We start from the raw sequence: 22,799 nt of genomic DNA on the forward strand, positions 1-22,799 counted from the left end.
GAATGGGTGGGACACTAGAGGAAGTGGCCTTGTTTCTCATGGAAGCCCTTAGATGTTTGTTTCCTGGGTTGCTTGTTCGTTCGTTCCTCACACCAGTTTACGGTTTCAGAGTGGGTTATGTCTGTTTCCTAGGTTGTTAGTTTGTTCTTTCCTCTCACCAATATCAAAGTGGGTAATGGCAATAGCATTTGGTTTTGGGAAGATGTTCGGTATGTGTTAAGGGATCACTAGTGTAGGTAGTGCCCCATTTTTTAATATTTCCCCTCTTCACAATGCATCTATCAACTCTTTCTTTTCTTTGAAGAGAGGCTCTCTTTCCTAGGATTTCTATTTTTTTGGAAATCTTCAACATGCTTAACGTTCTAGTGCTTTTTTATTCCTTCAAATAGGATGATGAGAGAATTTTGGAGAAGGATTTTATAGGTCTATTTTTTCCCATACGAAACCCTTTTTCCTTTAACCTCTAAGCTCCTTCGCCAATCATTTTCCTAGTGTTTTCCCTGGATCCACATCATATGAAAGGTTTTGTTTCCTTATTAAGATTCAGACATTCATTTCCACTCTCTCACTAGGCTTACTATGCACAACCTAATACAATTCAAAAGACAACATAAGGCCTTGAGTCCTAACACGCACTCCATGTGCCATGAGTTCAATGGAATAGATGCATGATTTTACCTGCATTGCCAGGTGGCTAACTTTATTTGGAATGATCTCTTCTCACGTTTTGATGAAGATTTTTTGGTTATTTTGTGGTTGTCGGGAATCTCCTGCAGCTGCAAGTGAGCTATTGGGGCTTTGGCAAAACCAAAAAGGAACGAACTTTAAGGAGATGCTCAATCTTTTATACCTTGTGGATGTTTTGGAATGAGAGTAATTCAAGAGCCTTCCTAGACCATACAACATCCCCTCATTTTTATGGGGAAAAACTGTATTTTTTGGCCTCATTTTGGTTCATTCTTTTAGGCTTTTTTGGGATATCTCTGCCTAGCCTGCAAAGGGATTGGAGGGCAGCTTTTTGTAGTATACAACTTTTCTTTTGTTTCAGTGAAGGGCATCTTCCCCTCTTTGTACTCTGCTCTTGGTGACATGTTTTCCTTTATCCAAAAAAATGGAAAAATTTTCCATCAAAAGAATACATTAAAGAATTATTCAAAACAAATGTTTTCTAAAAAAAAAATTTTCTAATTATATGTGTATTTTATCTTTTTTATTTATTATGCCCATGTGATGTAGGACGAGAAGATGCTATTTGGATGGATCATTTCGACCCAATTAGGAGGCCTATGTCAAAGAATAGGGTGAATGGTTTAAGTATGTGTGTGTAGTTTGCTTGTATTGGGATTATTTATGTTGGGGTCTTGTTTGTAGCAATTGTGTATTCTTTGGGTATGTTTGTAATGCAATGTAGTTTTAAGGGTATGTATGTAATTTCATGTGTTTATAGGCTTTCTTATAAATAGTGTGTGAAAGCCATGATAGTTTTAAGGGTATGTACGTAATTTCATGTGTTTATAGGCTTTCTTATAAATAGTGTGTGAAAGCCATGATGCAGGCAGTTGTTTATGAATTTTGAATTGAATTGAACGTGAGAGTTTTCCCCCTGGTATCTCCTCTCTCCTCCTTTCCCCTTCCTTCCTTTATGCTACCCCTGCATCATTTGGTGTCAAAGCCCAACTATGATCTCCATTCTAGCCCATCTTTGAACTCCATTCTTCCAATCTCCATTCTAGCCCAATCTTCTTCTCCATTAATCTCTCCTTCTCTATTACTCTCTCATCTCATCATTTTTGTTCTGAAATTACAGTTAAAAAAAAAAAGAAAAAAAACAGAAAAGCAGTTCTGCAGTTTTTGAACATTTTCTGAAATTCCATCAGTGTCCCCATTTTTCAAAAAAACCACCATCCATACCCCTTCTTGCAACACCACCCATCCCATTGAAAACAGAACCCCTCGAAACCCCTTCTCCAATCTTCAACTCTTCGAAAACCCTAACCTCGCTTTTTACATCACACCACCAACACCATTGAACTCCTCATCCCCTGATCTTCCCTCGACCAAAGTTGCATTGTAGGAGACTCAATGCCAGCGACCCATGTGCCGGCTACTTGCGAGTGGGACTCTGCCCAAGTCATCTCTTGGTTCCAGTTTCTTGAGAATTTGCTCCAGCCACGATATTTTGGATTCTCTCCATGATATTTTGACGTGCAAGGATATATTTTGTTGTGGACATAATATATTGCAAGCAAGCAAGATAATTTTGGCACAAAACCCTAAAATTGCCACTGCCAGCATAAAAATCAGGATTGCTACATTTGTGAGTTTTTCTAGTGAATTTGTTTCATTTTTGCTTGATACTTATGATTAAAGAGGACTTGAAGATCATTGTTAAATAATTGAAAGTGAAGTTTGTGATTTGCTTCATATAATTACATCATGCTGACCAATGTTGAATATTCTGTGAGGCGGAGTTGTTATCCAGTAGGAGACTATTATTGGTGCTTTGAATAGGCTAACAACCGAAGTTGCAAACTTAGGTAAAAGGCCCATGGAATTTCCTACCAAACAAGATGGTGCAATAGCTGCTGTCCCTCATGCTTTTGAGTTCTGTAAAGGCCGAAATAATCATTTGAGTAAGGAAGTTATTATAGAAGTCTCAGATTTTTAATGGTGATAGTTCTCCGAATGAATTTGATGATTGGGTCTATTCTTTGGAGTATTATTTCCAATGGTATGACATGAATGAGGCTAGAAAGCTGTAATTTTCTGAATAAAAATTGATGGAACTGCTTGAATTTGGTAAATTAAACAAAGGGAGATCATTATAAGGAGATTTGGTGAGATTACAATGTGGGATAAGAAGAAGTGAGCCATGCAGGAGCAATTTTCTCCCAATTATCAGCAGCGTGTTTATCTCCAGCTCTTTGATTTGACGCAAGAAGTAAATACATTGATGGAGTACACTAGTAGATTCTATCATTTGGTACTTGTGTCGATATAGAATGGAAATAGGACATTATGAGAGTTTCGTACAATAAAAGGGTTGAAGCCAGCTATTGCCTCCAAACTCGCTGCATGTCGTCTCATTACAGTTGGCGATGCAGTACAAGTTGCCACTCAGATCCTCTTAGGGCTACATCAGCCCTTCAGTTTGAGAAGAGTACTAGTGGAGTTCCACGAGAGAAGGCAGTTGAACAATTGAGTAAAGGTGTTCATACTAATACCTCTTGGAAGACTACTGAGCATGCTGGAACAATTTCTAAGAGCCAATCATGACTCAAATGCTTTAAATGTCAATGTTTTGGACATCAAGTAGCACAATGTCCTAACCAGTTCATGGCTGTTTCAGAAAAAAAAAAAATGTTTAGTGCTTCAATGTATGCTCTCTTCCCACAAGGTTAAAGAGACAGAGGAATGGAAGCGGACCAACATCGTTCAAACTTAAGTGATATGCCAAAAACAGCTTTCTACTTTGATTATCGATCCTAATAGTTGCACAAATGTAGTTTCTAAAGAAGTTGCGAAGAAGTTAAATTTGGAAGTTGAGCCTCATCCTGAACAATACAAAATTGCTTGGGTGAATAATAGCAACTTGAAGGTCAATGATCACTGCTTACTTACCTTCAAGATTGGTTCCATTAAGGAGATAGTGAGAATTCCTATCCCCTCTACATTGACAACAAGAAGTATAAATTGATGCCATCATGGATTCTTCAATAACCAAGTTGAAGTGTATTGTTGATTCCTTTCTTATGAAACGAGATGACTCTATTTATGGTAACCTCCTTGGTACTTTCCCCAACTTGACATAGTCGAGTTCTTTTTGAAAGTGGGGACTTGATATAGGACAAAAAGCAACTATTTGGATGGATCATCTTGTCTCAATTAGGAGGCCTATGTCAAAGAATATGGTGAATGGATTATTGTGTACAAAACCTAAATGTGCTTAGTTGTTTACGTATGTGTGTCATTTGCTTGTCATAGGATTATTGATGTTGGGATCTTGTTTGTAGTAATTATGTATTCTAGGGGTATGTTTGTAATACAATGTAGTTTTAGGGGTATGTGTGTAATTTCATGTGTTTAGAGGCTTTCTTATAAATAGTGTGTGAAAGCCATGATGTAGGTAGTCGTCGATGAACTTTGAATTGAATTGAACATGAGTTTTCCCCTCAGTATCTCCTCTCTCCTCCCTTCCCCTTCCTTCCCCTCTTCTAATTTCTCTATGATTGCAGAACCTTGATGCTGCCTTTGCACCACCATGCTGTGTCGAGACCTAATTTTTTTAGAAATTGACATATCCTCATGTCTGTTTATGTACTTATGCAAAGAGTTGCAGTACACAACCAAGTTCTCTGGAAATTCATCCAAGACTGAAAAAAGCAAAAGGTATACCTTATTCCATTTCTCAGGATAAACAAACAATTTTCCAAGGGGAATAAATAGAGAATGAACGATACCAGTTAAAGAGAAAAACATCAACAAAAGGAGGGGGAAAAAAGTAGTACAAAGTCCAACACAGATACAGTAGGTGAGTAGGTATACCTTATATTCAAGTGCATCAAGTCCCTTGCACACAAATTCAAACAAAGTCCTCAATTTTTCAGGGCTTGGTGCTGTTACAAATATGTTTGAGTACCTATTAGGATGAATTGCTGCCACCAGAAATTTAAAGAATGTTTATAAAGTCACAAAAAAGGAAAGAATAAAGCAGACATGAACGCGCACACAGAAATATGTAAACATGATTATATAATTATATTCGAGGATACTATACCCTGCAGCAACAGATCCAGCAATGGCTAAACAACAGCAAGCAGAGCAAATGGGCTTTTAAGCGTCTTATCCAAAATTGCATCGAGAAATGTAATGAGAGATTTTCCCTATTCAAACATTGTAGCAAGTTGACCAACTCTAAGCTTCCCAAGTGTAAGAAAAAATTTAGCAAACCCAAGATCAGAATTGCATGCATCAGGAAGGCAATCTTACCTGGTCCAACGTACAACACTTCTGAATCAAAGCACCAACAGGAAAATCATCATTTAGTTGCTCTTTTAGATTCTTTAAGCTCCGTTCTGCCTCTGAAAGCCCCTCAGAGTCCTTCAATCACCAACCAGAGTACAAAGAAAGTAGAATATTAGAGCTTAAAATAACCTATAAATCTCTCCCATCAGTGATATTAAATATAGTATGATAAATTTATATTAACACCCTTATATATAATAAAATAAAGAAATATTTTTCCTCCATCTTTAATTGAAAGGAGCAATACTCCAAGCAGTTTTGCTCTGGACTCCGAGATAGCACAAAACATGTCAAGGCAAGTTTAAGTCTAAAATTTAAATGAAATTTTTATAAAAAAAAAATCAGAATTGCCTCTTTAACTAAAACTGGGATAATTGACCTCATATGGGACGAAATTGGCAGAATATTTAATTCATCATCCATAACCACACATGCTTTGCATGAAGCAAGTGATAGTAAGAAACGTTCATTAAAGCGCCCAGTGGCCTCTGAATGGGATTCTGTACGGAACCTCTCATTAACATCCTGAAAATTAGCAAGATTTTACTGAGATTGATAATCACATCCAAGTACATAAACCATCAACAGTCTAACCACCAAAAAAAGATATATATGTTCTCACATCAAGCTTAGAAAGTAAATGGAGATTTATCCATAGTGATATAAAAAGTATATCAGAAATCAACATATTGAGAGAAAAACAAGAAAATAATGAAATAAAATATAGTGTTGGGATCCAAATGCAAAACAAAAAGTGTGATGTGAAGTAGATCAAAGGTCTATTTCAGCAGTGGGGAGATGTGATTCATACCATAATGTCACGGACCGACTATTTTCACACTGTTGTGAAGGGGCCGTGCGGCGCTAGCTAAAGCACTCTTGTTTAACTAGCCAACCTATCGTTCACCAACATTCATCCACGAAACACTTTCATTAACATTCATTCAAATAGTAGCGGAAATAGTAATCAATTCATGAAAGCAGTGGCAAGCAAGCAGTAAACATTGAATCCACGAAATTCATTAAAAACACCTCCGTTGACATTGTGTGTTTAGCGAGGGAGGCAAGTAGGCTAAACACGTTGACAATAGCTAGTGAATTTTACAATGACTGATGAACACTCACCCTCCCCTAAAGAGCTTTCTAGGTCATTCCCACTATAGCACATGGAAACATCAAAGTGACCGAGGAGTCATACTGCCATATTTGGCATACAAAGACACTACTAGCAGAAAATAACCCTACACTAGTATTTACATGATGGAAACCCATTCCAAGTGCACGAGACAAGTGGTCACAAGCAAGCATAATGCCCTGAAAAAGCTTAGCTCGTGACACATAACCATGGTGTACAAACGGGTGAGTGAGGGAAGAGAACAAAGGAGCAATAAAATTAACCCACCACCCTCCACGGTTTCTATCGTTCTTGCATGAAGATTTGGTGTCAAAGCCTCAAAATCCTGAAAACAGGAAATATAGGAAACTTAGAAAAAGATTGAAAAAAAAAAAATGCAACAATACATACTCTTGCAACACCACTTAATAATTGTGGAAGAAGGGAATTCAGCTAAATGAAAGGAGGAGATTCAGTAACTACCTGTAGTATGCGCATACCAAAGGTATTGCCAAGAATTCTTTCCGAATCCTTGTACAAGCAATATGTTATTCATCCACTTTCAACAAAGAGTCAAAAAAGATTGACTGCCTCATGATCCCACTCTCCTTTCTGCAATAACCTGCTTTGCTCGCTTTTTCTTGTGACTGTAAAAACAAAAGTAAGCTATCATGCTTGCGCATGCCAAAAATAAATTTATGAATTAAAAAAAAAAAAAGAACACACACACACACACAGACACACACAAAAAGAGATGCATACAACAAAAAGTAGGCCATAGTTATGCTTATGCATACAATAAAAATTTGGCCCTAGTTCTGCATACAACAAAGATTTGGCCATAGTTACATAGTACAGAAACACAAAAGATCATTGCACGTTCCTCAAAAAGGATGGTCTTGAATGGGTTCATTCCATGATTTCCATTTTCTTAATGAAATAATTCTTTTCTTTAATACCTCCCTTTCCCTAGATACATTGTTCAACACTTCTACCAACAGCCAAAAAAAAAAAATGGAAAAAAATAATAACAAATAAAAAATGAGGCTGATCATGGGAAACTAGGCCTCCATTTGGGAGCGCTTAAAAAAAAGTGTTTATAGCACTTATCGTGTACTACAACAAACACTTATTGCAAAAAGAGATTTTCCAAACCATCTTTTTTTATAACTATTTAAGTGAATTTTGAGAAGCAATAGAAACTTTTTGGCCACATGTAAGTGGCACTGTTCATAGGTGGGGTCAATTGTAAATTTAAGAAAATTTAGTGACTATTTTATAATTTTAAAATACATTAAAAGCGAATTATATATTATTTTATTATGTATTATAATATATCAATTATTAATGAAGCATAATTCAATTATGAAATAAAGAATAAGAACCCCCTATTAATTTAAATTAATATTAAAGATTAAAAATACTAATTTAATTCATAATAAATTTTAATATAAATTAATATGAAAATCAAACGTTATAAATAATAATAAAATTATTTTTAATCAAAAAAATCCTATTATTTTATTTTTACTTAATTAAAATATTTGAATATTAATTAAAAAAACAATTATGAAATGTAATCAATTAATTATTAATAAAATATAATTAAATTATGGAATTAATAAAAAGAACCATCTATAAATTTAAATTAATATTGAATAAATTAAATTTTTTAATTAGTTATTAATACTATTTTTAACATAAAGTAATGAGGAAATCATCTGTTCAAAATAGTGTTTTAAAAGGCATTCATGAGGCCCGCCTCTTGATACATTTTGAGCATAAAATGCTAACTTGAAAGGTGTAAATCCTAAAATGTATACCCTAAGGGAGAAAGCGTATGACCCCCCTCTCTCGACGAAGTTTCTTTCTTCCAAGCTTTCGCCACTCTCCGACGACTCCTCCAACTTCTCGTCTATCTCCGACGAGTCAACGACCCCTTCCAATGTCTCGTCTCTCTCTGACAACCCTTTCAGACCTATAGTCTCTTTCCAAGCTTGCATCTGGCTTCGAAGACGACTCCAGCTTCTCGTCTCTCTCCGACGAGTCAACGACCCCTTCCAACCTCTCATCTACCTTCGACGACCCCTTCCGATGTCTTGTCTTTCTTCGACGACCCATTCGGACATCTCGTCTCTCACCACCGACCCTCTACAACCTCTCGTCTCCCTCTGCGACCCCCCTATAGCCTATCTACTTCGACATCTCTTCTCAGTCTAAGGTCTCTCCTCAACCTAATTCGATTATTCAAGTCTCTCTCTCCAGTGTTGTTCATAGCAGACTCCCAAGAGACTATTTTCCTTGTCTCTAAAACTCATTGTTTGAGTTTGTTCCCTAAAATTGGCCTATATGATATTTAAAATTTAAGTCTTTATTTTTTTTTTCCATTATTCTTAAATTTTCCTCATTTTATATAAACTTATTTTATTTATTAATTATTTAAAAAAATAAAGTCCCAAAATGCTTATGCCTTAAGGCTTACGCCTCGCCTAAGTTAAAACGCCTCGCCTCAGAGGGGGTAAAACGCCTTGACTTACGCCTTCGCCTTTTAAAACATTGGTTATAAATATATATTAATAATAATATTATTGTTAATTAATAAATAATATTATATTATTTTAGTTAATAGAAAAATTTAAATTTTAATTATAAAATTAGTATAATTATTATTTAAATTTTTAACTATAAAAATATTAATATTTTATTTTAAATATATTAAAAATATATAGCAGTTATTATAATTCAATTTTTGATTGAACAAAAACTATTTATTAATTTAAATTAACATTGAATAAATTAAAATTTCAAATTTAATTAATCATATTATTTTTATAATAATTTAATATGATAGTAATATGTTATAAATATACCTTAATAATAAGATTATTATTAATTAAAAATAATAATTTTATACTATTTTTAATATAAAATATTTAAATTTTAATTATAAATAATTAAAATAATTATTAATGAAACTATTAATTAAAAAATATTAATATTTTTTTAATTTAAAATATGTTTAAAAATACTCATATAGATGGGGCAAACAACCATCAAAGGGGCTTAAGGCAAAAGCAAGATGTTAAAAGGGTCCTAGAAATGTTGACTCCTTTAATGATTTTAACATTTCTTTCCAACCATCTTTCAAGAGAACACATCAACCCTAGTGTAAGTTTAAGAATGTTCATAAATTATAGAATCGTTGTGGCATCCCTTGATGGTCATACAAAAAATATAAATAAATAAGCTAATATTGATAGAATTAAACAAAAAAATCATGAATGCAAAGTGACAGTAAGGGAAATACAAGTAACTGATTCTGCAGGGATAAGTGAAAGCATGCAGTTTTATGGGGTTTATGGTTAGAACGAAACATGCAAACTTGTTCGGGGAAGAAGTTGAATTCATCTTTGGTGTTGGAAAAGATTCCATTTTTGACTTCTTTATGGTGTAGGGTTTAAAGTTTTCAGGGAAGCTAGTTTTCAGGATGTAAATAGGGATTGGAGGAACTGAATGACTTGATTTTTGCTGTTTTGGTTTTTTTCTGGTTTGTTCCAGATTTTTTTTGGGAGATTTCTTATTCTCCTTCAAATTCTTTCCCTATTAATGATATTTCTTTTGCTAAACAAAATTCACTTAAGTGGCAGAGCTGAAGGGATAAGACTTTAAACAGTAAAAGTTAAGGTCCCCATTAAGTTAAAACCATCGTAACAAGACAACGGAACTCGGCAAAAACAACTTATTGCAAACAGAAGAAAGAAAAAGAGAGAATATGTAGAAAAATTGAAACTTGCTCAATTCTTGTACCACCATAAAACAATTGACCTAGACTTGACTGAGCATGAAATGCAGATTAACAATCTGTAGAAACAAAGCATCAACAAGCAATCAGTTTATTCTCCACCATTGCCCCTAGTGAAAATATAGAACAGAAAATAAAAACAATAAAACTTGAATCTGAATTGGTTGAACCTAGGACACTATTTGCTGAGTTGACATAGTACGAAAAAAAATGGAGAGTGAATGAATAAGTAAGAATAGTGCCTGCACTGCCTAGTGGAGAGACTTGTCTGAGTTCGGATGCGTTCATCCACCTTCTTCCTCATTATTCCCCAGGCAATAACATTTCTTATTCCACCCATACCAACTTGCGGTAACTGCGTGCGGCGACTGCGGGCAGAGCTGGGCAGAGCCGCAGTGGGTCTGTGGCTGTGGATGACGGCTGGAGGAGACGACGAGAGTACTGGATCATTCGCAGCAGGAAGCAGGAAGCAGGCAGCAGGCAGCAGGCCGCAGCACCGGCGCACGGAGGGAGTCGAGGGGCGAGGTAGGCAGGCAGAGGAGAGGACAGAGAGTGAGAGCCTGAGAGGAGAGCGGTTAGGGTGCTGCTTGTGTGTTGCTGGAACGACATGCTTATTTATTCGCAGCAGGGAACACTTATTTTCCTAAAAGACAAGTAGTTTGAATAAGTACTTTTTGAAATAACTACTTATATTAAGCATAAACTAAACACTACATATTGACACAAATACTTATAAAAAGTAATTTTTTTTTAAAAAATATTTATTTTTTAAGACATTCCAATCGGGAGCTTAGCTTGGTAAACAATAAGAAAAGCTCCTATCAAGTGGATGGTATGGTAGCATTGTGATTGTTAAATTCCATTTTATAGCAAATCATGTGAGTATCCTACTAAAGGGGTCCCAAGTGGTAAAAATGGATCATGAGTATGGTGCTGGTAAAAGAATATCACTTGATTCTTACCCAACTCGGAGTAATACTACCAAAAAAAAAAGAAACACACATGCAAGCCCCCACAATATTTATATGTTCAGGCTTTTGCTTACTCAAGGACAAATGAAACTGAAAGCTTGAATCATCTTAAGAAAATTATCTGCAGGGTTTTCAAATAAGGACACAGAATGACAGCAGCGTGGTTGATGTTCCTGTCAAGATGTCTCAATATTTTTACCCTTTTACAATGCAATTTAATCTATGTGAGGGTAGTGAACTTGATTCAGTCAAAATTTTGGCAATTCAAGTATCGACGCATCACCATTGCATAAAGATTTACTTCATGGGATCATAGATTAGGTTTAATAATTTTAATGGGTACAAATTATGGAAGCTGATCCATGAGCATAACATTTTACGTAAGATTGCTACAATCAAATAAAAGCCAATTAATACGATAAATTTGGGGCTTGCACTTAAGATTCAGATAGTGAAAGCAAAAGAGAACACCAATTCTTCATTTATATTGCTAAATGGTGCATTCATGTAAAAGTCAATTATCAGTAGGACTTGTTTCTAAGTTGACTTTATCTCTCTTTTGTTAAAATGTCAACCCAGAATATCTTTGTAAATAAAATATAAATTAGGAAAGTGGGTAATTATAGGGGATTTGATATTATTCAATAGGAAATTGTTTCCTTGTTTAGAATAGGTTATTGTATTATATATTGGATTGTACGTAAGAACAAAATGATGAAAGAAATATTTTTTCCAATCTTTTCTTCTTTCATGGTATCAGAGCCAGGTTTTCTTAAACCCAGCTAAACAATGGCTGACAGTAGAGACTCTACCTCCTCTGCAAACATCATCGGCGATTCAGAGGTTACGTCTGGTGGGAGTACGAATGATAACACAATCTTTCCACGCTCATTCGAAAAACTAAACGGAAAAAATTTCCGTGAATGGGCTCAGTCCATGAAATTGGTGATTGAGGGAAAAGGAAAACTTGGTTACCTTACCGGTGAGCGAAGGAAACCAGATCCTTCCGACACCGTAGCCTTGCAAAGATGGAGGTCCGAAAATTCCACGGTCACGGCTTGGCTCGTCAATTCAATGCAACCATCAATCGGCAAAATTTATTTGTTTTTGCCAACGGCGAAGGAGGTCTGGGAAGCCGTATGTGAGACGTACTCTGATGGCGAAAGTTACTTTCAAATCTTCGACATCAAGACCCGATTGTGGCAGATGAGGCAAGGCGAGAGAGGGGTTACCGAGTATTTCATGGAGATGAGTCATCTCTGGCAGGAGCTCAATCTGAGCATCGACGAAGAGTGGGAGTGCTCCGGCGATAGCACGCGATACCGAAGGAGGCTCGAAAACAAGAGGGTCTTCGAGTTTCTTGCCGGCCTGAATCGAGAGCTCGACGACGTGAGGGGACGGATCCTTGGCCGGCGACCTCTTCCTTCAACCCGAGAAGTCTTCGCAGAGGTCAGGAGGGAGGAGAACAGAAGATGAGTAATGTTGCGGCCCCAAAATGAATCCGCTGGGCTGGACCCGATTGTACATGGATCCGCCCAAAAATTAGATGGGCTGCACACTGGGTTGAATGCCTCAGCTCTTGCATTAAAAGGCCCAAGAGGACCTAGTCAACGACCACAAAGAGGACAAATATGGTGTGAACATTGTCGAAAAATAGGTCATTCAAAAAATACCTGCTGGGAGATTTATGGAAAACCGACAGACTGGAAACCGAGACAATACCACAAAAATCGTGGGTACCAGGCCAACACTGGCGGATCAACTGAAAGATCACAAGGAGAGAACAATGATACCCCATCCGGCAGTGTCTTTAGTCCTGAACAATTGGATCAGTTATATAAGATGTTTTCATCAATGCAAACATCGGGTCAGTCCTCTAGTTCTCTGCCTCATCGAGGTAATCATCTATCAGCTTTAAAAACCACATCTTGTTACAAATGCCCATGGATAATTGATTCGGGTGCATCCGATCATATGATTGGGTCGTATCAATATTTTTCATCCTACTCCCCATATGTCGGGAATTTGAAGGTAAAAATTGCAGATGGATCTCTCTCACCAGTTGCTGGAAAAGGAAGTATTCGCATATCTGATTCCTTAACTTTACAATCAGTCTTACATGTCCCCAAGTTATCCTGCAATCTGTTATCTATCAGTTAGTTAACAAAAGACTCGAATTGTTCCGCTAAATTTGTCTCCTCCCATTATGTTTTTCAGTACCTATCATCGGGGAAGACGATTGGCACTGCTAAAGCGTATGAGGGACTCTACTACTTTGAGGAGGCAAGTTTGGGTGAACTATGTAATATTGCAATTTGTGATTCTGCATCTACTTCTAAAAAAAGTGAACTTTTGTTATGACATTTACGGATGGGTCATCCCAATTTTCAATATTTAAAACGTTTGTTTCCTTCTCTTTGTTCAAATAAAATGGCTTCTAAGTTTCAATGTGAAGTGTGTGAGCTTGCTAAACATCGTCGTATTTCTTTTCCATCATCCATATACAAACCATCTCACCCATTTGCTATGTTTCACAGTGATGTATGGGGTCCCTCACGTTCCCTAAATCGCACCAATACAAAATGGTTTGTGACCTTTATCGATGACCATACTCGTCTTTGTTGGGTCTACTTACTGAAAGACAAAACTGAAGTCCGCTCCATTTTTATCAATTTTCACCATGATTCATACACAGTTCCAGAGTCATATTCAGATCCTACGTACTGATAATGGTACGGAATATTTCAATACCATCCTGGGAACTTATCTTCAAGATCATAGGATTGTTCATCAAAGTTCTTGTGTGGATACCCCTCAACAAAATGGGGTTGCTGAACGAAAAAATAGACATATACTTGAAGTAGTCCGGGCTTTAATGTTTACTACCCACATGCAACATTATTTTTGGGGCGATGCCAACTTAACAGCCACACATTTGTCATTAATGCCAAGTCGAGCACTCTCATTTGTCACTCCTCTGCAGAAATTTCAAGAAAACTTTCCTACCTCTTGACTCCCTTCTAGTCTCCCACTAAAAATTTTTGGTTGTACTGCGTTTGTTCATGTCCATGCACACCATCGCGATAAATTGGATCCTCGTGCTATTAAATGTGTTTTCATTGGTTATTCACCTCCCCAAAAAGGCTACAAATGCTTTGACCTGGTCTCAAAACGACTGTTCGTTAGTCTTGATGTCACCTTTTTTGAAACCACTCCTTATTTCTCAAAGCCCTCTCTTCAGGGGGAGAATCTCATACCTGAGGCACCAAAAGCGTTGGACCCGGTGATGGCTCCGAATAATCGTGATCTGGTAATTGAGTCTTCCTCTGATAATTCTGCACTTGATGATATCAATCTACCTATTGCAATCAGAAAACAAACCAGGTCATGTACTCAATATCCTTGGTAGAAATACATGTCTTACAAAAGCTTGTCTACAGGATATCGTACATTTGTCTCTAATTTGGACAAGATGAAAGTACCAAAAAACGTTCAGGAAGCTCTAGAAATACCAGAATGGAGAGAGGCAGTATTGGAAGAAATGCGAGCCCTAGAAAAAAACGGAACTTGGAAGTTGACAGATCTACCGAAAGGGAAGAAGCCAGTAGGTTGTAAATGGGTTTTCACAGTGAAATGTAAATTTGATGGAACAGTTGAAAGATATAAAACCAGACTCGTTGCAAAACGCTTTACACAGACTTACGACATTGACTATACTGAGACATTTGTACCAGTGGCAAACTTAAATACAGTTCGGGTTCTCTTCTCCATGGCAGCCAATTTAGATTGGCCACTACAACAACTTGATATTAAAAATGCTTTCTTAAATGGAGAATTAGAAGAGAAAGTTTACATGACTATACCACCAGGATTCAGTAGAACAGGTGAAGAAAATAGAGTGTGTAAACTAAAGAAATTGTTATATGGCCTCAAACAATCTCCGAGAGCGTGGTTCGACAGATTCGCAAAGATAATAAAGAATCAAGGGTATCGACAAGGGCAATCAGACCATACACTATTCTTCCAACAGTCTGAAGGAGGTAAGAAAACAATTCTAATAGTGTATGTTGATGATATAATCCTTACTGGTGATGATACTGTAGAAATGGAGAGATTGAAGAAGGTTCTAGCTACTGAATTTGAAGTTAAAGACTTGGGACAAATGCGGTATTTCTTGGACATGGAAGTGGCAAAAACAAAAAAAGAGATTAGTGTTTCTCCGCGAAAGTATGTTACTGACCTCCTAGTTGAAACTGGCATGCTAGGGTGCAAACCCAGTGAAACCCTGATAGAAACAGTAAAGAGAGTTGAAGATTGTGGAAAACCAGTAGAAAAGGAGAGGTATCAGAGATTGGTTGGCAAACTGATCTACCTATCACATACTAGACCAGATATTGCACTTGCAGTTAGTGTAGTAAGTCAACACATGCATTCACCAAAGGAAGTTCACTTTGATGCCGTATACAAGACCCTTAGATATCTCAAGGTATCCCCAGGAAGAGGACTCTTTTTTAAGAAATGTGAAAGCAAGGAAATAGAGATCTTTACAGATGCAGATTGGGCAGGATCAGTGGAAGATAGAAGGTCCACCACAGGATATTGTACATTCGTCTGGGGAAATCTCGTGACTTGGGAGAAGCAAAAAACGGAATGTGGTGGCTCGTAGTAGTGCTGAAGCTGAATTCAGGGCAGTCGCTCCAGGGATTTGTGAAGGATTGTGGTTATGAAAACTATTGGAGGAATTACGGGTGCCAGTGAACCTTCCTATCAAACTCTACAGTGACAATAAGGCAGCTATTAGCATCTCTCTTAATCCAGTTCAACATGACAGGACTAAACATGTGGAGGTAGACAGACACTTCATCAAAGAAAAAATTGAAGAAGGAATTATATGTATGACTTATGTACCAACCAAGGAACAAACTGCAGATATCCTCACTAAAGGCTTGGGACGACAGAGTTTTGATGATCTTATTAGCAAGTTGGAGATGATTAATATTTATGATCCAACTTGAGGGGGAGTGTTAAAATGTCAACCCAGAATATCTTTGTAAATAAAATATAAATTATGAAAGTGGGTAATTATAGGGGATTTGATATTATTCAATAGGAAATTGTTTCCTTGTTTAGAATAGGTTATTGTATTATATATTGGATTGTACATAAGAACAAAATGATGAAAGAAATATTTTTTCCAATCTTTTCTTCTTTCATCTTTCATTCTAAATTTATGACCATACAATTTAAGATTTAATATGCAAAACTGTTGCAAATCTCCACCTCTTTTCCAAACCTATTATTTAAGTACTCCTATGAGACTCTCGGTCTCGGCAGGGATTGTAAACACAGAGTATATTATAGAGGAATGTGAGCACAAACTGACCAGGCCTTGTGTGATATCATAATTGGAACATAAAGAATTATAATTATAAATAATTTCAATCAAATCTCATAACCTTTAAAAAACTTAATGCTTGTTTGTACAAATAAGATCACAAGGAGGCATATTTCTCTATGTTTTTTGTTCTTTACGAAGACGTTTTCAGAGGCTAAAGAGTTGCACCACTGCACAACCAACCATTAGGCATGGTGATAGAAGTTCGATGCAAGTTTGCAATAATTGGTACCACTGATAGTAGGTTCTTTCTATTTATGAATAATAGATCTCTGTAGAACAAACTGAAATTATGCGATAAACACTACATGTCACGTCCCCTCAGCTGGAGCACATAGATTATATTGCTCTTAGTGTGTACAGATGAACTTAACCTGCTTACCCCTAACGAACAATAAATAAATCAGTCAATGGATATTCATACTTCACATAAGTGGTTGAAATGAATTTTTTTCTACAAGTTTCTCTCAAATAAAATGACAATCAACAGTAACTTGCTTTTTCATATAATGGAAAAACCATTGCTTGATTCACATACAACTCCATAAGTTGTGAGTGCTGGAACACAATCTTTTTCCAACATATTCCTAAGTCAAACAAACTCACAGATAGTATGTGTCATTGCTCTATACTTGGACTCTGCACTAGAGCCTTCAATTACAATTTGCTCTTTACTTTTCTAAGATATCAAGTTGTCACCAACACACATTATCCAGAATAGTGGACCTTCTACCAAAGGGTGAGCAAGCTCAATATACATCAGTGTATCCCTCAACACATGAATCACCATGATCCTGATACTAGAGACCTTTTCCAAGTGCACCCCTGATGTATCACAAGATATGAATAAAACCATCCCGATGACTACTTCAAGGAGAGCCAACGAACTAACTTGCAATACTTATCTAGCTGAGTAATTCAGCTTTCTAACAGATCTGTTATATCACCATGGACTAGTTAATAATATATTAACATGATTGGATCCCAACAGTCTCATCTCATAAAAAAAAAATAGAGAACATATTTCATGGATTGGATTTCACTTGACTGTCTACGGTTCCATTACTTGTGCTTGAAGTAGAAATTTTGCATAAATGTAATTGTCATGCTATTAAGTATTTTGATTTAAGTTTTTCTCTTTTTCACTATGATAGGATGGCTCCCATACAAGATTTAGATGTTAGAAACTTAGTCTAGAATGGCCTGTAAGAATTGCTTCAAAATTTGTATGCACGAAGTATAATCTCCTAAAATCGCAATATTGTCCACATAAGCAATCAGAGAACCGTATTACAATAGAATATAAAATGATCCATTGCACATCTCCAAAGGCCCAAATTAAGCACCACAACACTGAATCAACTAAACCATGCTCTAGGAGACTATTTTAGGCTACAAAGACTTTCTCAGACAACAAACCAACCTTGACTCCCTTTAAGCAACAAACCCAAGAGGTTGCTGGCATCCTTGGAACCTAATCAGTGTAATCAAATCACGTGTCTGCGCAAGTAAATCCATACCTGAGTATAGCCTTTTGCCGCCAATCTAGCCTTCAGCAAGCATCCAAACCATCTAGATTGATTTTCGCAATAAATGCCTAACAAAAAGCCACAGACTCATGAGCTAGAAGTGACACAAGTTCCTAAGTAGCATTTGTCTTCAAGGCATGCATCTCTGGCAACACTCCACCCATAATTAAATAAACCTTCAGAAATGGACTTGAGAATAGAGATAGATGACAAAAGTAACAAAACAATAATGGGGTGGTGACAAAGAATCACAAGAATCACGTGTATGCTATGTTTTTAACTCGCTAGGTAGAGGGTACATTTGGCTAACATGAAGACATATCTTTCTTTGCTATTTGCATTGCTGTCTTTTCCTCTCTATCTAAAAAATTGGATGACAGCCGGACAATAATTGAGTAAGCAGGGTTTGTTCGCAGCACATTCTAAGGTTCATGATGATTTAACAATAATAATGATAGTGACAGTGATGATTTTAGTGGTGGCCTTGATTAAGTCATTGATGATGAGTCTTCTCAGTGATACTATTGAGACTAACTGTGGCTTGTATGCTGACATTTAATAACCTTGCTCCGCTTTGATTCTACTCAAGCTCAAGTAACTTGGCAGGTTGAGTTTGAATTTCGCAATACTACCTGCTTGGGTGCCTAATCAAGCTTTCGTAATTTTACTACTTTTACATTATATAAGTGGATATAATACAGATTTTATGCATAGATTTAAAATTATACACATTTTATATATCTCATCCATACATATTTAAATTTTGATTTGTATAAAGTAAAACAAATTATAATGTATGGAGGAAAAAACATCCTCCAGGAATCAACTAAAACATCTACAATAATACTGCCCACCAATTCCTCCCCAAAATATTGAACAAAATTCCCCCAAAAATATCCAAAAGAATGTGCCCAAAAAGAATAGAGTAAGACAAAATCTATCCCACAAAAAGGAAAAAAGTTAAGAGCCTTGAAAATTATCGCATTCTGATCAAGCCATATGGTCTTACCCATTCCAATGAACTTACTTCGAATAACCTTGCGCCATACGGAATTAATCTCTAAAGGGAACCTCCATACCAATTTTCTAGTTAAAGAGATGTTTTCAGATAGTTATCAATCCTTTAACCCCTCAAAATTAGGTCCATATCCCAACTAACAAGATGATCCCCCTTATTTCCCGATGTATTGGACCAAAAGAAATCTCTCATGAGCCTCTAGAACCCCACTACCCTTGTGGAAACTCCAAAAGAGATAAGAAACATATGGGAATGCTACTATAGTTGTATTTGCTATGGAAGTTTTCCATTGGAAAATTTCCATACTTGTATCCCCTCCTTAAACATAGGGCTCCATATTTTTCCCTCCAAGGTTTCTTCTTTTCCATAGACATTGACCAGATCTTTCTTCACCATAGATCTCCTTCCCTCTCTTTTCTGTCCAGATCATTTAAGTCCACAAATACCTAACAGTTCCATTTCTAGCACTCCAATTACAAACGCTTTTAGTTTAGAACTCAAAACAGCATGAATGTGCTGCTCTACCAGCATTCCTTTCCACAATTGTCTTACCTCATACACTCCAAATTCAAACCCTTTAGTTTAGAACTCAAAACAGCACAAATGTGCTGCTCTACCAGCACTCATTTCCACAATTTTCTTACCTCACGCACTTCTTTTCCACCAAGCCTTCAAAACCATCCACCTTGAGCCACATTCTCAAAACAGGTAGAAAAGGAACTCCCCCTCCCCAACTTCCAACCAAATGGGTTGATGATCTGAAATTGGCCTGAGAAGAAGATTCGGCAATGTTCTAGTGCTGCTCATTCCATCCAGCTGAAATCATGAAATTTTCAATTCTAGACAAGGGAGGTTATCCCTAAAATAGACCACATAAAGAGCCCCTCTTCCAAAGGTAAATCACTTGTGGGATTTCACATATGAAGTCTCAAAAGCACATGTTGTGTGCTCTGCCTTTCATTAAGACATAGAACCGTGTTTAAGTCTCCCACCAAGGGCCACAGATGGTTCTATTTCTCCTTTACTAATGCACATTTTTTTCCCCAAAAAGCCCTCATCTCTTCTGCATACCCCATTCAAAAACCATATTAACCCTTTTGTTTATATACTCGGTCAAACAATAAATGGAAACTCCTAAAAAGACATCCTGCTGATCAAGCATCTTTGTTTCCCACATTACATAAACTCTCTAAGAAGATAGATTCTCAGTCCGACACCCCATATACTACTCAATTTCACACCAATAGTTGAAATCAGAGAGAAGGTGAAAAAAAAGAAAAAAAACAAACACACGCACATACACACATACATCAGCCTTCGAAATCTAAAGATGATTTCCACACAGCCCTCATTTTTATATCTTTTATTCCACTCTATTTCTTTTGCTTTCTCCCCCTGTTTTGTCATAGTTCACAAGACAACCCAACCTTTCCAATTTTCTGTTCATACTGCTGTTGTTTCTTTTTCACGCTCTTTCCTCTCTCCTCTTCCCCTACTTTTCATATCCTCAAATGGTAGGCACACTCTCTCCTCGAGCCTATCAAGAACAGCCCCGGTATTTTCCTTACCTCTGCACTTTCTTTAACAGCAAACGAAAGCCATCTCCTAAGGCAACTACTCTCCTCTTCCAAGAGAAGAGCAGCAGTAGTCAATACCATCTCAAGCAGTTTAGCACAGAAGAAGCAAACTGTTGCTTCCCTCACTCCAGCAGCCCCATGTCAAATCTTGAGGAATGAATGCAAAACAAGCCTCCTTATGCCGATTTTCTGCTGATTGATGCTCCTCTAACAAGATTCCCTCTGATCATTGACTCTCACAAGACTGCCACAACCCCTCAATGTCAATCTCTATTCCTTCAGATGAGCCTGCCAACCCCTATTCTGCTATCCATCCTTGGGTCTCCACTGGAATTAACTATCCGGTATTCACCATTACTTGGCTCCTAAAACCAACTCTTCCGAAGCAATCTTCAGTTCTGTCCCCAACCCATCCACATCCCCTTGTTGATTCTCTCCTTTAGGCCTCAAAGCCCTAGTGGTGAGGAAAAAGGTTAGTCTCCTTTGGAAAGCCCTAATTCAATCATTCAGCTATGCGGAATGAGCATTTGGCTCTCTGAAATGTCATCTATCCAAACTGAACATAAGATCTTGGGCTCTTGCTTTATTCGAACTCATTCGAGTGACACCAAAAAATAATCTTCTTTTTTCCTCAGTTGAAGCTTAAGGCCCGTAAACACTACAAGGGTGCAGGAATTGGTCCCTCTTTGGGTGTTTTGGTATATTTGGAGAGACAGATATAGGAGACCTTTTGAAGGGAAGAAATTATCTGTACAGTAACTAAGATGCTCCTCTGAAAACTCTTTTCTTTTGTTTCCAAGCTCTGGAAAAGTTTCACCAGATTGCAGATCTCATGTCTTAGATTCAGTTTTTCTCTGTACATCCTTTTGAGCTGCCATATTTGGGTTAGGCATCCCCTCTCTGTCTGCTTAATGAATATTTACTTCTTCATTTATCACAAAACAAAAACAATAAGATATAACCATAAAATATGGAACACTTCCAACAAAACAATAAAATAAACATGGATTAAATACAAAGGACAGAATCAAAGTATTAAAAAAATAAATATCTTCCCATGTTCATTAACCTGTATAGTTTGTCGATGCTGTTTGTAGATATTAATACGAATAGTTGCTTTTTTGAACTCAGGATTGGCACTTTTCACCACATCGTAGTCTAAATGCTCCTGCAGTAAAAAGTTGGGTGTAAAAAATTTAGTTGGAAGAACAAGAAGAGTGCAGCAGCAAACTGTTGGTGACACACGTGCATCAAACTAAAAACACACTAATAATCATCTCCAGAGCTGCATTAAATCAGGTCAGAATCTAGATTTGTCTTTCCAATAACAAAAGAAAATACTTCACATGTAGTTATTTTTTAATGATAAAACTTTTCATGTGTAATTTAAGAAAACTGAGTAATTTCAAGTATCATGTTGTCAAATATGCCGGGAGAAACATATTTGTGTAAGCTGCAGAGATAAGATGAATTTAAATGCGAAGATTAAGTTGGTCATTATTATAGGACAACAACCCATCCATGAATAACAGCATGTTTTATTTAAGAAGGGGATTTGTATATAGCATGATAGCAAGGAGAGAGAGAGACAGAGACATGTAAATACAAAAATAGAACCCTAATAATTTAGTTGGAAGAACAAGAAGAGTGCAGCAGCAAACTGTTGGTGACACACGTGCATCAAACTAAAAACACACTAATAATCATCTCCAGAGCTGCATTAAATCAGGTCAGAATCTAGATTTGTCTTTCCAAAAACAAAAGAAAATACTTCACATGTAGTTATTTTTTAATGATAAAACTTTTCATGTGTAATTTAAGAAAACTGAGTAATTTCAAGTATCATGTTGTCAAATATGCCGGGAGAAACATATTTGTGTAAGCTGCAGAGACAAGATGAATTTAAATGTGAAGATTAAGTTGGTCATTATTATAGGACAACAACCCATCCATGAATAACAGCATGTTTTATTTAAGAAGGGGATTTGTATATAGCATGATAGCAAGGAGAGAGAGAGACAGAGACATGTAAATACAAAAATAGAACCCTACTGGCTGTCCTTACATTCAAAAACGAATCAAAAGAAATGTGTTCATAAGAACAAAAAATGGACGGCTATGGCTATATCAAGACTAAACAGTTTCTATGTCAAATTTCAAGGACACACCAAAGCATTTTGTTGAGAACTGCAATGGGAATTTTCATAGAATCATATCTATCTCCTTCAGCATTTAATCTAGGCGCTTCTTCAGCCCAAATGTAATGTAAAAAACCACACATTCACAATCCAAAAAATTGATGAGCATATAATCATAATGTTGAGCTCAATGCTGCCATTACTACTTTTTTACTAGGAATATTCAAAGA

General features: G+C 36.6%; 1 protein-coding gene across 2 annotated transcripts in view; it reads right to left on the bottom strand.

The window, feature by feature from the left end:
- Positions 1-6,023: 6,023 nt before the first annotated feature.
- The window catches only part of LOC131145104 (uncharacterized), a 31,139-nt gene continuing 14,363 nt past the window's right edge, over positions 6,024-22,799 (bottom strand). For both annotated transcript variants that reach the window (XM_058094192.1, XM_058094191.1), the window contains 5 exons: positions 21,501-21,599; positions 10,184-10,584; positions 9,930-10,000; positions 6,623-6,786; positions 6,024-6,485 (listed from right to left, as the gene is read on the bottom strand). In XM_058094192.1, the coding sequence (XP_057950175.1) occupies positions 9,934-10,000; positions 10,184-10,584; positions 21,501-21,599 (567 nt within the window). In that variant the 3' untranslated portion in view covers positions 6,024-6,485; positions 6,623-6,786; positions 9,930-9,933. The remainder of the gene's footprint in view (positions 6,486-6,622; positions 6,787-9,929; positions 10,001-10,183; positions 10,585-21,500; positions 21,600-22,799) is intronic.

Source organism: Malania oleifera, chromosome 12 (assembly GCF_029873635.1).
Source record: "Malania oleifera isolate guangnan ecotype guangnan chromosome 12, ASM2987363v1, whole genome shotgun sequence".
Taxonomy (NCBI): domain Eukaryota; kingdom Viridiplantae; phylum Streptophyta; class Magnoliopsida; order Santalales; family Ximeniaceae; genus Malania; species Malania oleifera.